General features: G+C 40.4%; 1 protein-coding gene across 32 annotated transcripts in view; it reads left to right on the top strand.

Annotated features, from left to right (window-relative positions):
* Positions 1 to 20,381, top strand: part of rims2a (regulating synaptic membrane exocytosis 2a) — a 169,805-nt gene that overhangs the window by 72,949 nt on the left and 76,475 nt on the right. For 26 of the 32 annotated variants that reach the window (XM_016661050.1, XM_016661135.1, XM_016661167.1 and 23 more), the window contains 2 exons: positions 9,616 to 10,565; positions 19,186 to 19,397. In XM_016661050.1, the coding sequence (XP_016516536.1) occupies positions 9,616 to 10,565; positions 19,186 to 19,397 (1,162 nt within the window). Of the gene's footprint in view, positions 1 to 9,615; positions 10,566 to 18,843; positions 18,912 to 19,185; positions 19,398 to 20,381 lie in introns of those variants that run through there. The other 6 variants (XM_016662081.1, XM_016661447.1, XM_016661617.1 and 3 more) reach the window with 2 other exon arrangements.

Genomic DNA, 20,381 nt, shown 5'->3' on the forward strand with positions numbered 1-20,381 from the left:
TGCAACACTGCAAAACTGATGTTCACTGACGATAACATTTTTACTCTGCTCTTCTGTGAGCGCCCCCTAATGGTTGGATAAATATTAGCCCAAGAATTAGCATTAAATATTTCTTAACTCTGACCAATTTAAAAGTAAGGTATATATTAACAATGCTTCACTTGCAACTATGATATGCACCTTAGCATTAGTGCCACTTATTGTGACACCGGTAATGACACAGTCATATTCAATAAATTAGATTATACATCCAGTAAGGGTTGATGTTGCATTAAAAGAACCTTTTTTAAAAAAAAAAAAAAAATAACAACCTTTAAGAAGGTAATAAGCATACTTTTCATTATTTTTTTATCTGTCTAGCTGTAAGAGGAAAATCATCACATTTAACAAAAAAAAGACTTTAAAACATCAGTCTGTGTGGAATTATCCCGTATGTTTCACTTTGTGAATTGAGAAGGTGAAATGGATTCATTTTATGTTGTAAAACTCTGAAATTTGAATGAAATCAAAACATCATCTAAAGGTCCACATAATTTCCAGACACTGCAGCATGTAGCTATGATAGTAATGACATGCTCCGGTGTTTTCAACAAGCTTCTGCAGAAGCAGACCTGCTGAGAGTTTTACGTATGTTGACGTTATTTCAAGAATCTGGGCTGATGGGGCACAAACTGCATCAAAAAAATAAAAAATAATAATAATTCTCATGACAATCAAAACCTGAATGGAAGGATCCCAAAATAAATTGGTAAGGCTTACAAGGTGTAGAAAATGACTATTATAAGAAATGATTTTACTGCTTCTTGTTATCTGTGTAGCCCTAGTGGCATCAGGGTCTCTTGTTTTCCTTACAGTACCGTTTCCTGTAGGTAAGAATTGCAAGTTCAGAACAGATATGTTAAGCAATTCTAGTTAGTAAGCATTTTTTTTTGTTTGTTTTACCTAAAGTTGTGCATACCACTAAGTGGAAATCCTGTGAAAGTGTCTTGGTGGGCAGTGAACTTTTTTTTCTTTTTTTTTCTCCCAGCTTAAACCACCTTACTGTTGTTATTGGTGATGAAGGTTAGAGGATTGTTAAACATTGCTCCAGTGTGCACAGATGTCTTACACCCTCTCAGTGTTCCTCTGTGTTGTGAGCAGTCCGTCTCCAGCGCACACATCCCCTCTCACGCTTGACCTTGTTGTATATTTGGTGGAGATACGGCTCGGCACGGCGCCACGCAGGACTGTTCTGCGGCATTCTTATCTGATGATCATAACAGACTCGGAGGACGTGAGAGGAAAGGGAGGGTGGAAGTGTGTGTGTTTTATTTAGATGTTTAGGTGGGTAATGGCGGAACCCGAGTCAGCTTGAACCTCTGCTGATTTCACGGGAGAGTCATTGATTAGCCCAGAGATTTTATTTCTGGGCTTCAAAGATTAGATTCTACGAGCCGCTGCGCTATTTTTCTATGTCTTCATTCCTTTCCTTGTTGCCAGACAGCCACAGAGCATCACTGGCTTTGACTTCGGATGGGGGAGAAAAAAAATGCGTGCATTGCAGAAACAAGAGGAAATGCATATGAGGAGTCTGGGTGTGTACGAAATGACTTGTATGTCAAAGAGAGGATAAAACGGGAGGACATTAAGATGGTACTTTCATAGCAGAAATAAAGTCAATCACCTGGTCACGTTTGAATATGCTGGTTTTGAATTAAGACTACATCTCACTAAGTTCTCTGGAGAGAACACTTTGGATAATGACCGATTATTGACGAGCACTGAGCATTAAATATGCAACACGAGAGCCTTTTAGTACGTTAACGTTTGAAAATACTTCTGTGGCATTTGTGTATAAGTTGAGTTTCACCCACTGAGCTCTAACATGCATTTAGAAAGCTGTTTGGTGACGCTTAGTTTTAGAGAGACAGTCACCTCTCATGAGTAACAATTAGACACCAGAAGATCTAAGATATAAGAGTCAAGTATGATGTATTCACAAACAACCGTGGAAACAAGACTCTTACTTGCTGATTTGTTTAAAGCAACTAAAAGACATGATGCTGTCCACATAACAATCACAGTAAGAAGGTTTTTCCCAGTATGTCAAGTCAAATAGTTTTGTAAAACACATCTCAGCAACAGGGCAGGATTCTTGTGATCAACAACAAGATGTTGCCACTGGCACAAACCATGAAGAAGAAAACAGGAAGTAGTTGGAGGATGATGGCGTGGCACGTTTTTTAATAACTTACCACACGAACAGACTTATTCATTTAATTGATTTTAATTGCCCTTATTTAAAGGAAACACTGCAATTATGAAATTGAATTTCTACTTTAGAGGAATATTGACAAAGTCTTGTGCACATTTGTAATGGAAACGCAGTTAGAGTTTTGCGGTTTTCTGGAGGTTTGTTCCAGATTTGTGATGCATAGAAGCTGAATGCTGCTTCTCCGTGTTTGGTTCTGCTGCTGGGGACACAGAGCAGAACCAGAACCAGAACCAGGAGACCTCAGAGGTCTGTAAGGTTGATACAACAACAGCAGATCTTTAATGTATTGTGGTGCTAAACCGTTCAGTGATTTATAAACTAACCTAAGGATTTTAAAGTCTATTTTCTGAGCTACGGGGAGCCAGTGTAGGGACTTAAGAACTGGGGTGATGTGCTCTAACTTCCTGGTTTTAGTCAGAACACCAACAGCTGCGTTCTGGATCAGCTACAACTGTCTGATTGATTTTTAGGCAGACACTGTCACCGTCATCAATGTGACTAAGGATAAACACATGGACTAGCTTCTCAAGATCCTTCTGAGACGTTAGTGCTTTAATCCTTGAATTGTTCTTCAGGTGATAGAAGGCTGACTTTGTAATTGTATTTACATGTCGCTGAAGGTTCAGGTCTGAGTCCATCAATACGCCCAGATTTCGCACTTGGTCTCTAGTTTCTAGCTGTAATAACTGAAGCTGCATGCTGACCCTGGAGCGTTCTTCTTTAGTGTGTACATTTCTCCATTCTCAGCTTAAAATCAAGTCCTCTTGGGGGCAGAGTCGACTTCCACCTTGACCCGGCCCCATTTGTGCTCATGAGCACGGCAAGGCGATAGTCTTAGCAGTCAGTTTTTAAGAGTTGCTGTTTTAATCAAAGCACTTGCCCACATTGCATTCCCCTGTAGTTGAGAACTTTCCTTATGTCTTCATTTATACCAGTAAATTATACAGCAATAACATACAAACATAAAAGCTCAGTAGCGTATGTGCTGCTGAGAAATTGCCTGTGCTGTCTGCCTGTTTTCTGCTCCAAATAGGTGATTGCTTTATGACGTTCCTGCTGTGCTGAGCAATTTTATTTTTTTTCTGATAGCTGGTCTCGGCAGTATGATACAAAAAAAAAAAAAAAAAAAAGTACACATGCTCTGCTTCTCTAACCTTTTCCTGTAGGGAGGGGAGGAGCAAGCTGCAGTGTAACAGTCATGACTTGTAGCTAATCTAATGGCATATTCTGCTGGGGCTTGGCCTACATAGAGTACTAGCGGTGCCTCTTCTTAAAAAGGAAGCCTTACAGGCAGCACAGTATGAATGGTACAGTATAGAACACATGCAGCAGATCAACACCATGTAAACACACTGAGCACTACTTGTGTTTTGCAGCCGTGGAGGCATGTGGCAGACTCTCCGTTTACTTGTTTCGCTTTTCGTCGAGCGTTAATGGAAATGCGTGTGTGACTGTCATGAGTGGCTGTGGATGGAACTGTTCTTTCCGGCAGTGTGTAATCGGTTCAGACAGAGCATGACATCTGCAGTCTGTGGTCTCTATTTGAATCTTTCCCACTGCATATGTTCTTTAAAGAGATTGTGTTGCATAATTAGTTTTTTTTGGGGGGGAATTATTACAGGGATTTACTTTTTTGTTTGTGACAATTTCTTCAGACTTGAAGGTTGTATGCTTGAATAGTATTTTAGCAAAGGCTTGGATATCTGCTTATTGTCCATGGAGATATTTCAGTTTTTGATGTGTGTGTACTATATATTTTGTTGGGTTTTACTGTCAAACACATGACTGCCTATTTGCCTATTAATTTGCCAGCTAACCATTGGTATTCTTACTGCTGGAAATTATCCACATTTTGTTATGTCACAGTCATAAGCTTCAGTTCTTCTTCTGGACTTTGACTGAGTCATCCTAACACACAAATACACTTTAATCCACATTTTTCCACAGTAGCTGTGGCTGTATGTTTAAGGCTTTTGTCCTGTTGGAAGGTCAAGCTCTACCGCAGTTTTAAATCTTTTACCATGTTATTTTTTGGGTTTTTTTAGCAGGATTCTTCTTTTTACTTTTACTTGAGTAATATTACTCTAAAGTATCACCACTCTGGAGTAAAAACCCCGGCAAGTAAGTCCAGTGAATGAACAACAAACCTATTTTAAACTAAAATACGGCAGACCCAGACACACGCACACACGCACGCATGCACGCACAGTTTATGCCTAAACGTGTAATTTAAAAAAAAATCATGTTATCTGTAAATTTCTTTTCTTTTTAGTCTCTAAAATATTAATGCTTTATAATGTTGTCTGTCCGATATTCTTGTTAAATAATAATTACATAAAGTGATGAGTTACTTGGTGCTGCAGCCTTTTTACCAAATACATTTGTACCAACTCTAGAATAATTTCCCACTTTGTACTTTTACTTGAATAAAAACAAAGTGGTGCTACTCTAACATGAGTCCACATTTTGGGTCCTCTGCTCCCCTCTGGCCTTACATGGCTTGTGACAAACTGAAAATGGAAATCTTACAACTTTCTCCCAACATTGTTTTTTGTGCTACATCTCTTCCATGAAGGCCTAATGTGTGGAGAGCACCACTGCCGATAAAGAGCGAGACGGATTTTCTTCTCGTCACCATCTGGCTTGAGTGTATACTGCTTTTTAGAATACAGAGGGGGGGAGGGGGGGGGGGATAAAAAGTGTTTCTCTCTGTCCGTCCACATTGACTTTATGTGTTTTAGGGATCATAGAAAGTCAAGCTCCCTAAGAGCGAACCGAGAACTCCTAATTTAGTCGCTGAGGACTGATGCGGTTGGTGGGAATTAGAAGGAAGGTCACTGCTCAGTCTCCAGCCAGATGGAGATCACATGACTGAGGTTTCAAATCAGAAAAATCCTCTCTCTCTCTCTCTCTCTCTCTCTGTCTCTCTCTCTGTCTCTCTCTCTCTGTCTTTTAGCCCCAGAAGCCTTTGGTGTGCAATCATAAACTGTACCATTGATCCTAATCCAGCAGTGTGTTGGTGTCATTTTAGACGGCACAAACCAAACTATCAGAGGCGAAGCCGCTTGCCGGTTGCTGGTTGCTGCTCTGCTGTGATTTGGGTGATGCAGATTTTTACCTTTCCCGTCTGGTTCCCATCGGGATTTAAATAGTTTTTAAGCGTTCCTTGGAACAAGGGAATTAAATGCCTTACTTTCACTTTAAGGAACATCCCAGATACACCGGAACTGCTTGACTCATGCTAGTGCAGTAGAATGATTCTCGCAGCTTTAAATAGACTCTTATAGACATTTCTGTCTTTCCTTCATCCTCTCCACGTTTGTTTTTTTTTCCATTAGGACACACCTTTTTGTTTCTCTTGCTTTTTTATTTTTTTGCACTCCTTTTTTTCCTTTTGAGCCAAAACTGTTTAATCTTGTCAGAGATGAGAGCTGTGCCGCACATCTCTCTCACTCTCTCTTTTTTTCTTGACATCTTTTTGTCAGATGTAAAGTAGAGGCATCCCCGTCTGAACGTTGATTGTTTTTTTCTTCCTGTTTGATCGTACTTCTTCATTAGGAGCAGAAGCAGAACAGTATCAGAGTCATTTCTGCGAGACATTATCCACTTATGTGTTCACCTCATCCTGCTGGATTTGTATTTTTTCTTTTTTAAATCATGTAGGTGAGCAGATATGAAACATAGCTCCAGTTTGGTTGTATTTTGATTGGAAGGCAGCTCCGGATGCTCTGGAGTTGAACGGGGGCGACTTTCGTGAATACAGTAGAGTCTGTTTCTGAGGATTTGAACTGGGCTTCCCCTTCAGATTTAACGATTTCATTGCTGAAGGTTAGTTTTTCTTCTTGTTTTAGAGTCATTTTTAGTTAAATACAGAACTTATGGAAAAGTTATGCTGCAGCTGTACAGTCGTTCCGTAAAAGCTGTTATTTTGCTGTGGAAAATGCAGTTCTCGTCCGCCGGATGTTACTCAGCGATCATGGCATTTGGATTGTACAGCATTACACTGTAGATGAGCTAACATGTTAATTGTTAATGTGAGTACATGAGAGAATATACATGTTTTCTGATCCGATAACAATAATAGTGACGATAAGAACTATTTATTTCTTCTTTTTTGGGATTAACTGTATAGATGTGACTACATGGTACAGAGTCACAGCCCCACAAACACAAATACTGCTCGTGAAAAACACCTCCGTTTATAAAACGCTTCTTTAGGACACCAGTCACATAACAAAGTGTGATTTGTATCACTACTGCTTTTAATTATATTTTCATATTTATTTATACTTTGATTGAACAGTTGAGAAAATGGTAAAACCAACAATGCAGATGGTTTTGGCGTATTTCAAACATCATTAATTGGAATTCATTACAAAAACAAATAAAATTTCTTACTATGGGAAGAAAGGCAACCAGGGAAGAACCCAACATGGAGAACATGCAAACTCCATCTAGGAAAATCAATTATTTATATGATAGGTAATCATGTTTGAAGAAATGTTGCCATTTTTCCTCCACAGTTGGTTCCACTTGGCACAATTGACACTATCCATACTGGAGTCAAAATTCTAAAACATTCCCGTTTTTCTGCCGCTGCGTTACAAAAGCGATCATTAATCCAAATCAGTTATTTATGATGTATACCTCGGGCTTCTTCTAACTGGGTCATCTCAGTTTATTCTCTAGAAGCTGAGGAGGTCACATAGTTTCGCTTCGGCCCTGGAACTTGGCTGGGACTGAGGATGTTTCTGATTACTGGGACAAAAAAGCGAACACACCTCTGGAGGCAAACTGGCACAGCCTTCCGACTGACAGACTCACTTGTCATTACACACCAGCTTATCAGGGATTTTCACCAATTGTTTTTTTTTTTCTGTTTGCTTGTGTGGAAGAATGTATAAAGGTTTTATCATGGCAAGCCAATGTCAGGTCACTAATAATCTTTTTGGGCCCCACTTTTTAATCTTACAAGGCCATAGTGTAATCCCATGATTTTTGTGAACCGTGGATTTAATGTGCTACGCTGCTTTTGATAGACGGTGTACTTACAAAAATGATTATCACTCACCTGTAGAGCAGTGGACGTTCACGACATGGCTGGCAGCAGAACCTGAGGTTGGACTACATTTTCTGTCGTTATCGCCAACTAAGACTACAGCCAAACCAAGGACTGCTCCCACTTCCACGTCTACATGCAAGACGTAGAGCGCCAAAGACCGTGAACTGTATTCATATACCTTGAACTTGTTCACTTTTTCAAAACTGTTCAAAACTGTGAAGCGTTTTGCTAAGATTCTATATAATGCACAATTTTGATATTTTTTTTTAAAACAAAATCTGTAAAGTTTTGATACTTTGTGCATCTAAACCAAAGATTTTGCCCATTTCTTTTTGCACAATAGTGCAAACTCATTTAGACAGAACAGTGGCCCTCTTAAGGTGAGCCAGGGGGGGCATGACGATTAGCTATTGTTGGTTCATTATTGGTCTTCAACAAAATGCTGTGGCACTTCAAAATCATCTGTATTCACACTTAATTCAAACTAAACACGTGGAATCAATTTTCTGATTCCTACCTACAACAGGACACATTTGCCTGGTACTTGCTTTTAAAAAATGTAATCTAGTCATTCATTTTGAATACCTGCTTAGATGATAAATCAGTAACATTTTTCAGTGGTAGAGCAGCGTAGCATGGCGTTATGCTGTGCTTCCTAAGTGTTTTGAGAAGGGATGCAGGATGCTTGGTCACCCTGCTGCGGGTGGACGTAAATAGTACATCACAGTGGCCGCTGTAGCAGTGTGTGTGTGTGAGAGCAGCACAGATTTTGTGCTCTTCCTCTGGTCTCTTGTACAAACTGAATACTGAATATTCGTGGAGCAGAGCTGTTAGCTTGATTGCAAGCTGCCGTGGGCATTTTGTGCAAGGCTAAATGTAAGCAGTAAAATGCAGTAACCGAGTCAGGATGAATTACACGTTGCCAAAATGCACTTTGTTTACGTCTATATATATATATATATATATATATATATATATATATATATATATATATAGAACAGAGGAAAAAGATTAAATTACAATATTCCAAGAAAAATGCTATTTCATGTTTTCCTGACAGTGTGATAGTCTAGATTGTTGATATCCTTCCTGTCCACTTGAGTAGCACATGCTTTTGTGTCCTGTTGTTTTGGGAAGCACATTTTGTCCTACACAGCTGTTAAACTTTGTCCCCTTTCTAACAGTCCATACTTTAAATGTACAGTAGTTCACAACCTTGCACGCTGCACTCGTTCATCATTCTGTCTCTCCCCAGAGCTGGCACTTTGTGTTGGAGAGATTATTCAGTATTCAACATAGAAAACTCATCCGAGAGAACAGAGGAACATATATAAACCCATCCACAGTGTTTACATCTGCTATAAAGCCGACCCATTACGGTCACACTAGCCCTCAGTGGTCTGTGATGCAGCAGGCGAGGGTCATACCTGTTCATTCCTCTTCAGTCCATCAGCCAATCACACGTGGGGATTTTCTTACCTTGACCACAGAGCTGAGCTGGCAGCAGTGATTTATGAAGCCCTTTAAAATTTATGGAAAGTTGTCGCGTACAAAATGAAGGGGATGCTTCACGGAGCTTTTTCCTTACCGAAATGTCATTATTACTTTGGAGTAAAAAAAAAAGGGGGAAGAAATGTAGGAGAAAAGTGGCTCATGAATAATTAACTCTGAATAAAGAAATAAACGCATTATTGGACAATTAGCCTCCCCCAGGCTCTCCATCTTCTTCACTGGGGTTTCCTTTTTGACATCCAGGTTCAGTAGAGAGTGGATGCAATAATTTCACCTGCCTCCACTGTTGTTCATGTATTAGTGTAATCCTATAATACCATGAATTTTAAAATGATTTTATTCTTTATTTTTTACCGTTTTATTTTTCTTAATATGAAAAGGTACTGAGGAATCTTTGGTGATGGGAATCTTTCACTCATCTCATGATTCGATTTGATTCAAACTCGATTTTCGATTCAAAACGACTATTTATACTGATTTCTGCTCCAATTTATTGGCGTCCAAAGGATCCTCGTGATCTAGTCTTGTCCGCTTTGCAAGGCAGATTGACAAATGGAGACATTAAAGTGTCTTTTTCTCACGTTTATCAGGTTTTAAACATTAATCCATGCTTTTTTATTGCTTTTTTCACAATAGGTGACAGTATGTCGTTTTTATGTTGTAAATCACTTTGAACTGCCTTGTTCCTGAATGTGCTATAGAAATGAACCTGAACTTGAACTTTGCCATTTGCTCAGTGGATAGTGTAGCACTCAGCAAACGCCTGTTCTTCTTTTTTCCCCTTCAGGAAACGAAGCCCGTCTGCATCCAGGGATCCAAACCAAAAATACGACCAAAGGGAGGGGGGCGACCACCCGCAGTATGCACCCACAGACAACAGCATGCCCAGATCACCGTCAGACTACGGGGATGTGGACCCACGGCGGGTTCCGCAGGGCCCACACATATTCCCCGACGTCGATGCGATGCGGTCGGGCTACCGGGACCGCCGGGGACCCGGCCGCTGGCACTCCCAGGAATATCCGCTGGACCAAGAGCTAGACGGGCCACCCAGTGACTTTGACCTCCAGCGCCAGCGCCAGGAGGAGTTCCAGATGCGGTACCGCAGCGACCCCAACCTGGCACGCTACCCCGTAAAGCCCCAACCCTACGAGGAGCAGATGAGGATGCACGCCGAAGTGGGCCGGCTGAGGCACGAGCGCCGCCACAGCGACGTCTCCCTGGCCTACACGGAGCAGGACGAGCCGGGCCCCATCAGACTGTCCCGCCAGCATCTCACCGAGCGCCGGCCGCCGATGGTGGGACAGCGCTCTTACTCCGTCGACCGTTCTTCCCCTGGACCCATGGGGCCGGGCCTCGGAAGTCACAGGGGCTCCAACCGCAGCCCCCCGACGCCGCATCGGAGCCCCGTGCTCGGTGACCGGTTGGGGGACCTGCGGCGAGGAGACCTGGGCGTCGGAGGGGACCCCATGATGAGGCAGCAACACCACCTGGATCCCAATTCGGCTGTCCGCAAAACCAAGAGGGAGAAGATGGAGAGCATGCTGAGGAATGACTCTCTCAGCTCAGACCAGTCGGAGTCGGTGCGGCCGCCCCCCCCCAAACCCCACAAAACCAAAAAGGGTGGAAAGATGAGGCAGGTGTCGCTGAGCAGCTCAGAGGAAGAGCTGGCCACGACCCCGGAGTACACAAGCTGTGAGGATGTGGAGATTGAGAGTGAGTCAGTCAGTGAAAAAGGTAGGAGCCTTCACACCCCTCTCTCTCTTTATTGTATTTATATGTTTATTAAATGCTAGTATATCATCACTTTCCTAAAACAATGACTTATTTCTTTTATAAACAAAAAAAGATGTGGTGATTATTTGTATTTTATTTATTTTTTATTTTTTTTGCCAAAATCACTTTTGGCAGAAAAAAATTACGTACGCTGTTATTTTAGGAAGGTGATGATATGATATACAAGTATTTTGTACTGCTTTTTGGGCAGTATTAAGCTATTATGCAGTAATATATTTTTTATTTCAAAATTGAACTTCTAAAAAATAGTTCATTATGTAACTGCTTCTGTCTCATGTTGATTATAGATGCTGTTGATGACTTAAATACTGTATAACTTTCAGTTTCCCCAGTCTGCGCTATGAACGTCTGTGTTGTGTGCGTGCGTGTGTGTGTGTGTGTCTGAGCGTGTGTGTAGTTTTATGTGTATGACTCATTATTTTCAGTTAAACATATACTTGAATGTGAACTATTTCTAATCATAAAAATCAATAATTATCGCCATCTCTTCTCTGGAGTTACAAATTTATGTAAAGAATTGTTGCATGAAAAGCCAAGAGACCTTGACAGTCACTGCATGTTTCTTGTAAGACATCAAATAAAACCAGTGACTTCAGAATTTCACATTTGGGAAGATGTTTGTGAGAACTGACAGTAATGAGTCTGATATCTCAGCCGTGCTGTGCTGCAGTTTCTAGTTGTTGAGGGAACAGCTGCAGCAGTTCCTGTGCCTTTCAGGAGGAGGCTGGTCGTTCTTGAACTCTCCTGATGTGTTTCAGTGTGAACGGATGTTAATTTTTGTGCATACCATATCAGGTCAACATATCTCCAGCAACTATCCTGATTTTGAAGTTTTCTTCCTCAGCTCCTTTGCTTTATACTCTGCCTTTGCGAAGGTTTTCTTCCCCACTTCAAATTTTTCACATTTTGTCACGGTACAACAACAAACTTCAACGTATTCTTGTTAGGGGCTAAACAGCAGAAAACTGGGAGTAAAAAAATTATGTTAACTTTTTTTTTTTTTTTTTGGTCAAATAAGAATAAAATGTGCCATGATGGCATACCTGTGCATTCACTCCAGTTTTCTGAACTTTAATTTCAGTATTAATGCAGCAGCTTTAGTTGGTCTTGGAGAGCATGTGTGCATGGACAGCATTATGAAGACAAAGTAACACAGCAGACAGGATATAGAGAACAATGTGGAAAAGTTTAAAAACTATAGACTATATAGAGATAGAAGCTGCACTGGTCAGCTGAGGCCAAAATAAAATGGTCTGACCTAAATGTGACTAAAAAGAGTGTCAGGTATCACAATCAATATGTAACTTTAATTCCATATCACCATGAACAAACAAACAAAACAGGGCTGAAACGATTAATCATATTAATTGTGATGAATTGTTTATGAAAATAATCATCAATTAATTTGTTAATTCATTAATCGTTAAGAGTCTAGAAATAAAGACCGTTTCTTGACAAAAAATACATTCAGAGTTATAATTAGGCCAAAACTGTACTAGAAATTTGTATATTTTGCATTTAAGATATTAAAAATACTCTTAGTGGCATAGTTTTAGCACCACCTGATTCAAATTCTGTAAAATCAAATATGTCATCAAGCACCTTTTACTATCCATTTATTCATCTGTTAATCCAAACAATAATACAACAGACTCACCTTAAGTGGCTGCTCTTTTGCTACAAATGATTCCTAAAGAGGAATGCCATTACTGCATTCTAGCCAATAAAATGTTTATTTTCTATTAAAAAAGGAGTTTATTTATTTCTTTATTTGCATTTTTAATGTATTTCTAATATTGTATATAAAAAAAAAGGCTTAAGCGGTTAAGTGAGTTATCTGCAGAATGTGCCAATTTTTCACCAGATTTACTGATTAACTGTGAGAATAATGGACTACTAAAAATAATTATTAGTTGACATATGCTGTAGAAGTGTTTTTCTTTAGAGGTGCTCGTCCGTTCTGACTAGCCCTGACCTGCTTTACACAGAAAAATGGTAAATTCTTAAACTGGCAGTGAAATGTTCAAAATGACCTGCAGGTTTAATACACATACGAATACACACCTTGCGTTCCAGGTTTTTATTTTGAAAAAAAAAAAAATAAATAAATAAATAAATAAATAAATTAAAAAAGTATTATTTTCTGTACACGTCACAATTGTGCTCTACTCTGTGTTGTTCTGGTAGATTAAATTAATATAAATTGAAGTTTGTGTTTGTAACATGAGACAGTGCAGAACTGGGGGTGTGAAAACTTTTGAACAGAACTCTTTGTTCTAATGATGAGTGTGGCAGGAAGCAGCCACAGTGGATGCGTGGTAAACAAAGGGACGCTCTCAATTTCTTTAAATAATTTTATCCTTCACTGATGCCTAGAAATGTTTCAGGATAACAAATGAACAGAGGGTGTGTCTGTATCCTACCGACCTGAGCTTTTTGTCTTGGTGCAGTGCTATGAATCTTTGTGAAGCAAGCTACTACGAGGTGGCAAACGGTGTACCATTCAATCAAAACAGGAAGAAAGCTGTTCAGATTAAAGGATAAATAGGAGAGAGCTGCTCTGGACTTAATGGTCACATTTTGACTAATAGTTTCCTCTGCATGTGCTTCTAGTATTTTTCTAATAAGCTCTTTATTTCAGTGATTAGTAGTCAGGTTATTTGGAACCCATTTGTAATGATTATTTCTCATTACCACCTGTGCTTACTGTACTGTATTGGTATGGTTCTTTACCTGCCTGCACTGAGATAGAAACTCTCATTCCAACAAGATTAAATGCCATCTTGCAGAGTCAACATAGAAATTGTTTGTTTGTAGTTTCATCATTTCAAATTGATGTTAAATCTGTAATTAAAGGCAGTTTCTTGTATGTTAAATTGATGTTTTTGAGCTTCACGTCATGTTAAAATATTGTTCCCTCCTCAAAAGCACACCTGGAGTGTTGCCTTGATTCTTTCATGTCTGAGAAATTATTTAGTCTCCCATGGCAACCACTGAGCTGCGCAAAACGCCTGGGTGGACCTGGCCCCACCTTCAATTCGGAGCTACTCCTCTGACATTGCCAAGTGTCTGAACTTTCGCCTCACACAGCAGAGCTCCGCCTGCGATTCCCTAACTCTGCTCCTACAGACTAGCCAGCAGTAATTAGCAAACACCTGGTGCTGAGCTCATTATACAAGCTACTTTTCAGTTTCACTCTATTAACCCACTGTTAAAGGGTTAATAGAGGAGCCATGCTGTGATGACATTCTGAAGACAGAGTTTCAGAAAGAGCAGGAGTTTTTAAAGAGACCGAGGCCCAATTTCAAGGCGTTAAATTACAAAGTAAATTTTTTTTAAGTAATATTTTTTTTATAACAAGAGAAGTTCACATAGTTACTTGATTGTGCTATAAATGGCATGATATGCCTGGAAAAAAACATCAAACTTCCCTATGAAGATACTCTTTAGCCTAAAAGCAGCAACCCCCAAAAATAAAAGACAGAAGTAGTTGCTGCTACATAAATAGCGATGTAGTAAAATGATTATGGTATATGTTCATATGTTAGATAACACTATAAACATAAAGAAATAAAATAAAAATAAATTGGAAGCTCAGTTCTTCGATATATAATAAGAAATCAAGGCCGATGAATTCATTTGGCCGGCTTCAGGTTTTGTCCGTTGTGGTAAGAGAAGCATCTCAGCACTGGTAATACATTATTAATGTGGGAGTTTCCATGTTTACAGGTAGCCAAAATAGGGTCTTGAAAGGGTCACGGCTTCTGTGTTTCTGTCTGTGTCTGCGTCTTCCACAGGCCAGCCTTTATGGAAGGAAGAGGAGAAGCAGAGCTCAGCTGTTGAACTTCCCAGACTAGCCGTAGAGTATGCTGTTCTCATCGGAGCTTATGTCAGAAATCCATGTTCTGATTATTGCTTTGCTTTGCTGATATGCAGCAGAGTCAAAACATGAAATCTGAAAACGTGTTTGTTTGTGGATCACAATCAAAGCAAAACTACTTAAAAATGCTAAATCTGGAACTGTCTGAAAGGTGTCATACCTCTGAACGAAAAAGAAACGAGCACCAAAATGTGATTTTTGCCACACAGTTGTTGAATTTGTTTTATTTTTTTTTTCAGGAATTCCTTGGTTATTAGACACTAAAGGTCCAATATTGATGACATTGTTAAAATAATAATAATATACTGCTCAAAAAAATAAAGGGAACATTTCACTTTAATTTTGTGTGTGGCTCCAAATCCAGGCCTCCATTGGTTAATAAATTTGATTTCCATTGGTGATTTTTGTGTGATTTTGTTGTCAGCACATTCAACTTTGTACAGAACAAAATATTCAATGAGAATATTTCATTCATTCAGATCTAGGATGTGTTATTTGAGTGTTCCCTTTATTTTTTTGAGCAGTGTATGTATATATATATAATCAGTGAAATATTTCAACAGCCTACTCAATCCTGAGCTTGTAATCACACAGGAAGCACTGGAACCCACTCGTGTATGTGTAACAATGTTTACCAGACGCAGTGATTTCAAGACTCCTTGTTTAGTTTTCAAGGAGTCTTCAATGATTTCAAATTTCTGGAATGTTTTTGTTGCTCTTTGTGCTTCAGCTTGTGCAAATCGATGCCTAACAGGTTCCAGCCGGGTGCTGATGAACCCGGCTGGTGGAGTTTGATGGTCCATCTTTTAGGTTTGTTTCCTGTTGTAGTAAGACTTATTCCTACAAGCCCAGTGGTATTGTGTGCTGCAGCAAAATGCATTAGTGATGTTGGTAATGCTGGTTCTACTTAAATTGCCAGTATTTACATCCGATACACATTAGATCTTGTCTATTTTTATGACTACAACTTTGTAACAATTTTAAGTTAAGTTTAGTTTTTGAAATTTTGGTCCCTTGTGCTTGACAGCTTTTATCTGGTCATATGGAGTTTGCAGGTTTTACTGTTGTCAGCATGTATTGCTGACAACAGTAATGCATGCATGCATTCTAGAGTCAAGCCTTTGGTTTGACTCTAGAATACTTTGGTCCTGTGGTTCATTCTGATGCAGCTTCACAAACCTAAGTTGTGATGCCAGATTGTCTTCAGGTGAAGGTACAAAATAAACCCATCCTTGTTTCTCCTCATGCTGGTTTTGCTGTCTTTAAGTGTCGGGTTGCAGAATGTGCAACATAGCTTTTCTTTACTAATTTCACAGTTTGATCTTGGGATAATTTGCTGGGATGTCCACTTTTGGAAAAACAATTAGGAGTCGTATGAAATGTTTTTCCACCTGTGAGTAATCTTTCTCACTCTCTTCATAATTTATTTAAAACTGTCTGAAGTCTGTGATCATTTCTGTCCTTCTTGACATTGTGTTTCTACACTCCTGCACGATCCAGAGCACAGAGTTTCTGCTTCCCTGTTTTTAAAGAGGCGGCCACAGAAGCTAATGATCAAGTGCAACATTGTCCACAGCTCTGACCGATGCTGCCAGAGCAGCATCTTCAGCTGCAGGCACATATGAAATATCAGACATAATCCAGTACATGAAGTCGCTCAGAGCACAAAACATAGTTAGCCATCTGCCCTTATGGATCGGGAACATTGTCATTGATACCTGATATATAATTTTTTTCAATATCAGGACCGATATTGATTGGTATTGGATTGGTGAATCTCTAATATTTTCCTGATATGATGTAGCCTATGAGTTTTGATTTGACACAAAAAATAACCTTTTGCTTCATGTAATAAGTGCACATGAATCTCTTAAAATGACGTGAAACGGCAGTAAGCTGCTGAAGACACAGAGCAGCGCTAAGCAGGATGTACGCCCCGCTCTCAGGTCTGCAGCGCTCTTCTGGGGGTCTTTAAGGACGGACGAGGAAACGAGAACGGTTCGGTCTGAGAGGAGGATGAGGCTGGAGGAGGAAGGATGTGTCTGCTGTTCCAGGTCTGACTGCCGTCTCTGAGCACTGGAGACTGATTTAACGCGATGGTCCTCTCTCCTTTTCCCCTTTATTGATTCCTCTGACATGCAGTCTCATAATAGTGCCGAACACACAGAAAAGGAGAGAATAGCCAGCTAACTGCAGCAGACAGGCGGACACTGTGTAACAACAACCTAAATTACACTGCCATTAACGGCTTTTGCCCTCCGTGTTTGCCCCCCCTGTAAGTCCGTTGGTTTGTAGTTTGTCAACATGGCGCAAAATCCCACAAAGAAAGTCTTATTAATTTGGACATTTCACCTCAAAAGGTAATTTTGCTGCTTTTATGTATTAAAAACGGCCGTTTAGTCTTAGAGTTTTACCGGGACGTCATATCTCCTTCTTAGTATCGTGACGATGTTTTAAACATACACATTGTTTCATCCCTGCCTCTATTTAATTTTTCTTTTCTGCTCTCACACTTCGAATTGTAGTAAAAACAGCATCAATAATTAATGATCCAATTAATAGTTTACACTGGTTTTTATTGAGCTGTCAGAGTGATGGAGAGCCTGGAGTTGGTGAACTCCGCCACCGCCCGTGCTCTGCCTTCGACCTGAATCAGCACTTTGAAGGAGGGTGGGGGGCTTGGAGCCGGGGCGAAGAGGCAGGGCCGGGCACACAGTGCTGATGCGCATAATTTATGGCTTTGATGAGTTTCCTGCTCTCTGAAAAACCACACTGTGCCTCGGTGGGGATCGATGCCCCACTGTGGTGTGCCACTGTTAATAAAGCTTCTGGGAAGGGAGTGTGTAAATGCTGGATGCTGAGAGAGTGGCATGGGGTGGGGGGAGAGAGAGAGAGAGAGAGAGAGAGAGAGCGAGCGCTGGTCAATGTGGAGGATGGAAAAATATGAAAGTAGTACCAACTACAACCAGACTTTATAATGCTCGCCTAAAAGACATAAACACAATAGAGTCAAACTGGAAGGTAGCAAATGCTTTCTGTCCTGAATCTGGCCCGCGGAACGGAGTGTACAGTAGACCACACACACTCTTCTGTTGTTATGCAGCTACAAGACATTTTTGGTCATCTCCACTCTCAGTTGTCATTTAAAGGGCCACACATCCTAGCACGTGTGACATCCATAGTGTTTAGGTAAAGTGCATTTCTAGGTGCGATACGAATTGTACGTGCTCCCTCTAGGCTCCCTCCGCAGTTCTACAGTCGGCTCTCAGTAGCTGTGTTTTCATTACAAAAGTGTGCAAATCTTTGTAGGTTTTCTGCTAATCACAAACCCCGCCCCCACACAATTTTGCAATTGCGGTGTTTCTTTTAAATATGAAATTAAATTAATAAATATGCTTGTTTACGCGACAAGTCATTAAAAGAAATGCCACACAACGATCCTCTAACTACTTCCTACCATTTTCTTCTTTGTGGTTTGCGTCAGTGGCAACAGCAGGTTGATTATGTGACTCATGTGATGTGAAAAAAAAGTTTCTTTTGCTGTTTTTTTGTGTGAAATAAACCAATTTCAATACGACCAAAAAAACCACGTAATCGTAACGCCAAGACTTTTAAAAACAAGTGTTTTCAAAACTGGCTTTGTTCCATTAACAAGTTTATTTTCAAAATGTCAATTCGCACGACTGTGTTGTCAATGGAAACATACAATAGCTCCTGACATAGACGTGCAACATCAACAACTGGCCTGAATCCTAAAAATATAAATATATATTTTTTCTTTTACAGCAATATCTCGATGTAAAGAACAGAAGATGTACCTGAATAATCAAACATAATATTCACAAAAGTGACATTTTTAAACAGTAGAAGTTTGAAAATGTCAAGTATATCGCAACATCTCTACATAATTTGCTGTTGTCCACTCTTAAAGTGAGGTTTTCTAATGAATTGTCTTCATGTATTTGGAGTAAAAACTTGGATCCCAGTTTAATATTAATACTTGTGGAATCATTAATCATCCATCACATTAATACCTGAGTGGATCGTCATTTCTCCACAGGAAGCTTAACAGTTACACATGCTCACCGTCTGAGTTCGGGGCAGTGTGTGAAAGTATGTAGGCGTGTGTGTGGGTGTGTGTATGTGTGTGTTTGAAGTGAATATGTGGACGTCTCGTCAAAGTGATGTAGATGTAATACATGTGCTTGTGTATGTCTGGTTTGTGGTGTCCTCACTTGTCCCTCTTGCTGTCCTCTCTCGTGTATTCGCGTCCCACTGCCCCCCTCCTCCCCCTCCACCTCCCGCCCTCCAAACCCCCCCTACCCCCTCACATTACAGGAGATATGGATGGCCATTGGTGGGACCATGCGTCATGGCATAGCAGCGAGGCCTCCCCAATGTCTTTGGTGAGACATGTGGAGCCCTGCCCTGACCCTCTTCCCCTCCTGTCCCTCCCACCCCCACGTCCTGTCCTCTAATCCCATCTCTCTCTCTCTCTGTCTCTCTCTCTGATTCTGTCTCTGTCTTTACTGTCCCATTCTCTCCAGCCCCGTCCCTCCCAGCACCCTACCCCCCCGATCTCCCCAAGTCCTTTGTCATTTCATGTTTTCCTTTGTTTTATTTACACCTTTGCATGTTGTTTTTTCTGTTTTCTTTCTGTTTTTTATCCCACGCCTGTAGGGGAGAGTCAAAGGGGAAAAAGAAAAACTATTGGGCAGGCATTTATATCCGAGCCGACACACACCTTATCTGAGAGGCAAAAGAAAATGGTGCGCTTTGGGGGACACTCATTTGAAGAGGACTTGGCATGGTGTGAACCACAGGTTAAAGACTCGGGAGTTGATACGTGCAGTAGCACTACCCTAAACGAGGAGCATAGCCATAGTGAGAAGGTACTGAGAAAATATAGCCTGCATTTTGTGATTCTTCTTCTTCTTGTTTATGATTTACCCATTCAGTATTTGTTTACTTTCTCTCACCACGTTCAGTCGGATGAGATGTTTACTTTCAGAGTTTTTATTTGTCAAAGTTAATTTTCCTTACAACTTGGTTATTTCTTTTTATCCGATCACATTTCTTGCTAAAAAAACAAAAAAAAAACAAAACAAAACAAAAAAACACAGACACACACACGTTTTGGAATCTCTCTCTCTTTGCTTGCTACTTGTACTTGCTGTTTTGCTCTCCTAACAGAAGACACACATGTCACAGTAGCTGTTCAGCAATAGCACTGACGCACAACCTCTTTGTTTGTCATGGCACACAGAAATGTGGGTCTCTCCTAGTTGCATGCTCGTTCTCCTTTCGTACATTGTGTTTCTTGCTCTGCAGCAGTCCTGTTTAGCTCAGTAGGATCACCTTCTACTCAGGCCTCTCCTCCTCACTCTACTTTCCTACCCCACGCCACCCAGTCCAGACAGAAACCTGCCCCCCCCCCCCCTCTCCAAACTCCCCTTCACTCACTTCAATAGCAAAACCCCAAGCATACACAAAAATGGGAAGGTTGAATTTGTTTTGCACCAAAAATTTAAACATTTGTTTTTCTTTTTTCCCTTCCCTTACCCCCGTTTTCTTTTTCTGTTTTTTTATTTCTTTCGGTTGTGTGATTTCACTTTATCTGTGTCTCATGGCGTTATTTTGAATCATTGGTGTTGCATCCTTTTTTAAAATTTTTTTAAATTATTATTATTATTTTTAATCCGGCACCCAGTGGTCTGCTTCATTTGAACCTGTATCATGGGTTGCCTTTCATCCCCCCCTTGTGCCGTCTGCTTCTCCTCTCACCGCTCAACTCGGTGGTTGTCTGTTTGTGTGCAGCGAAGCGTCGGAGCGCCGCTCCGCTCTTCCTGCTGCTGTTTAAAGTGCTGGTTTGAGGG

Source organism: Poecilia formosa, unplaced genomic scaffold, assembly GCF_000485575.1.
Source record: "Poecilia formosa unplaced genomic scaffold, Poecilia_formosa-5.1.2 Scaffold0, whole genome shotgun sequence".
In the NCBI taxonomy this organism is placed as follows: domain Eukaryota; kingdom Metazoa; phylum Chordata; class Actinopteri; order Cyprinodontiformes; family Poeciliidae; genus Poecilia; species Poecilia formosa.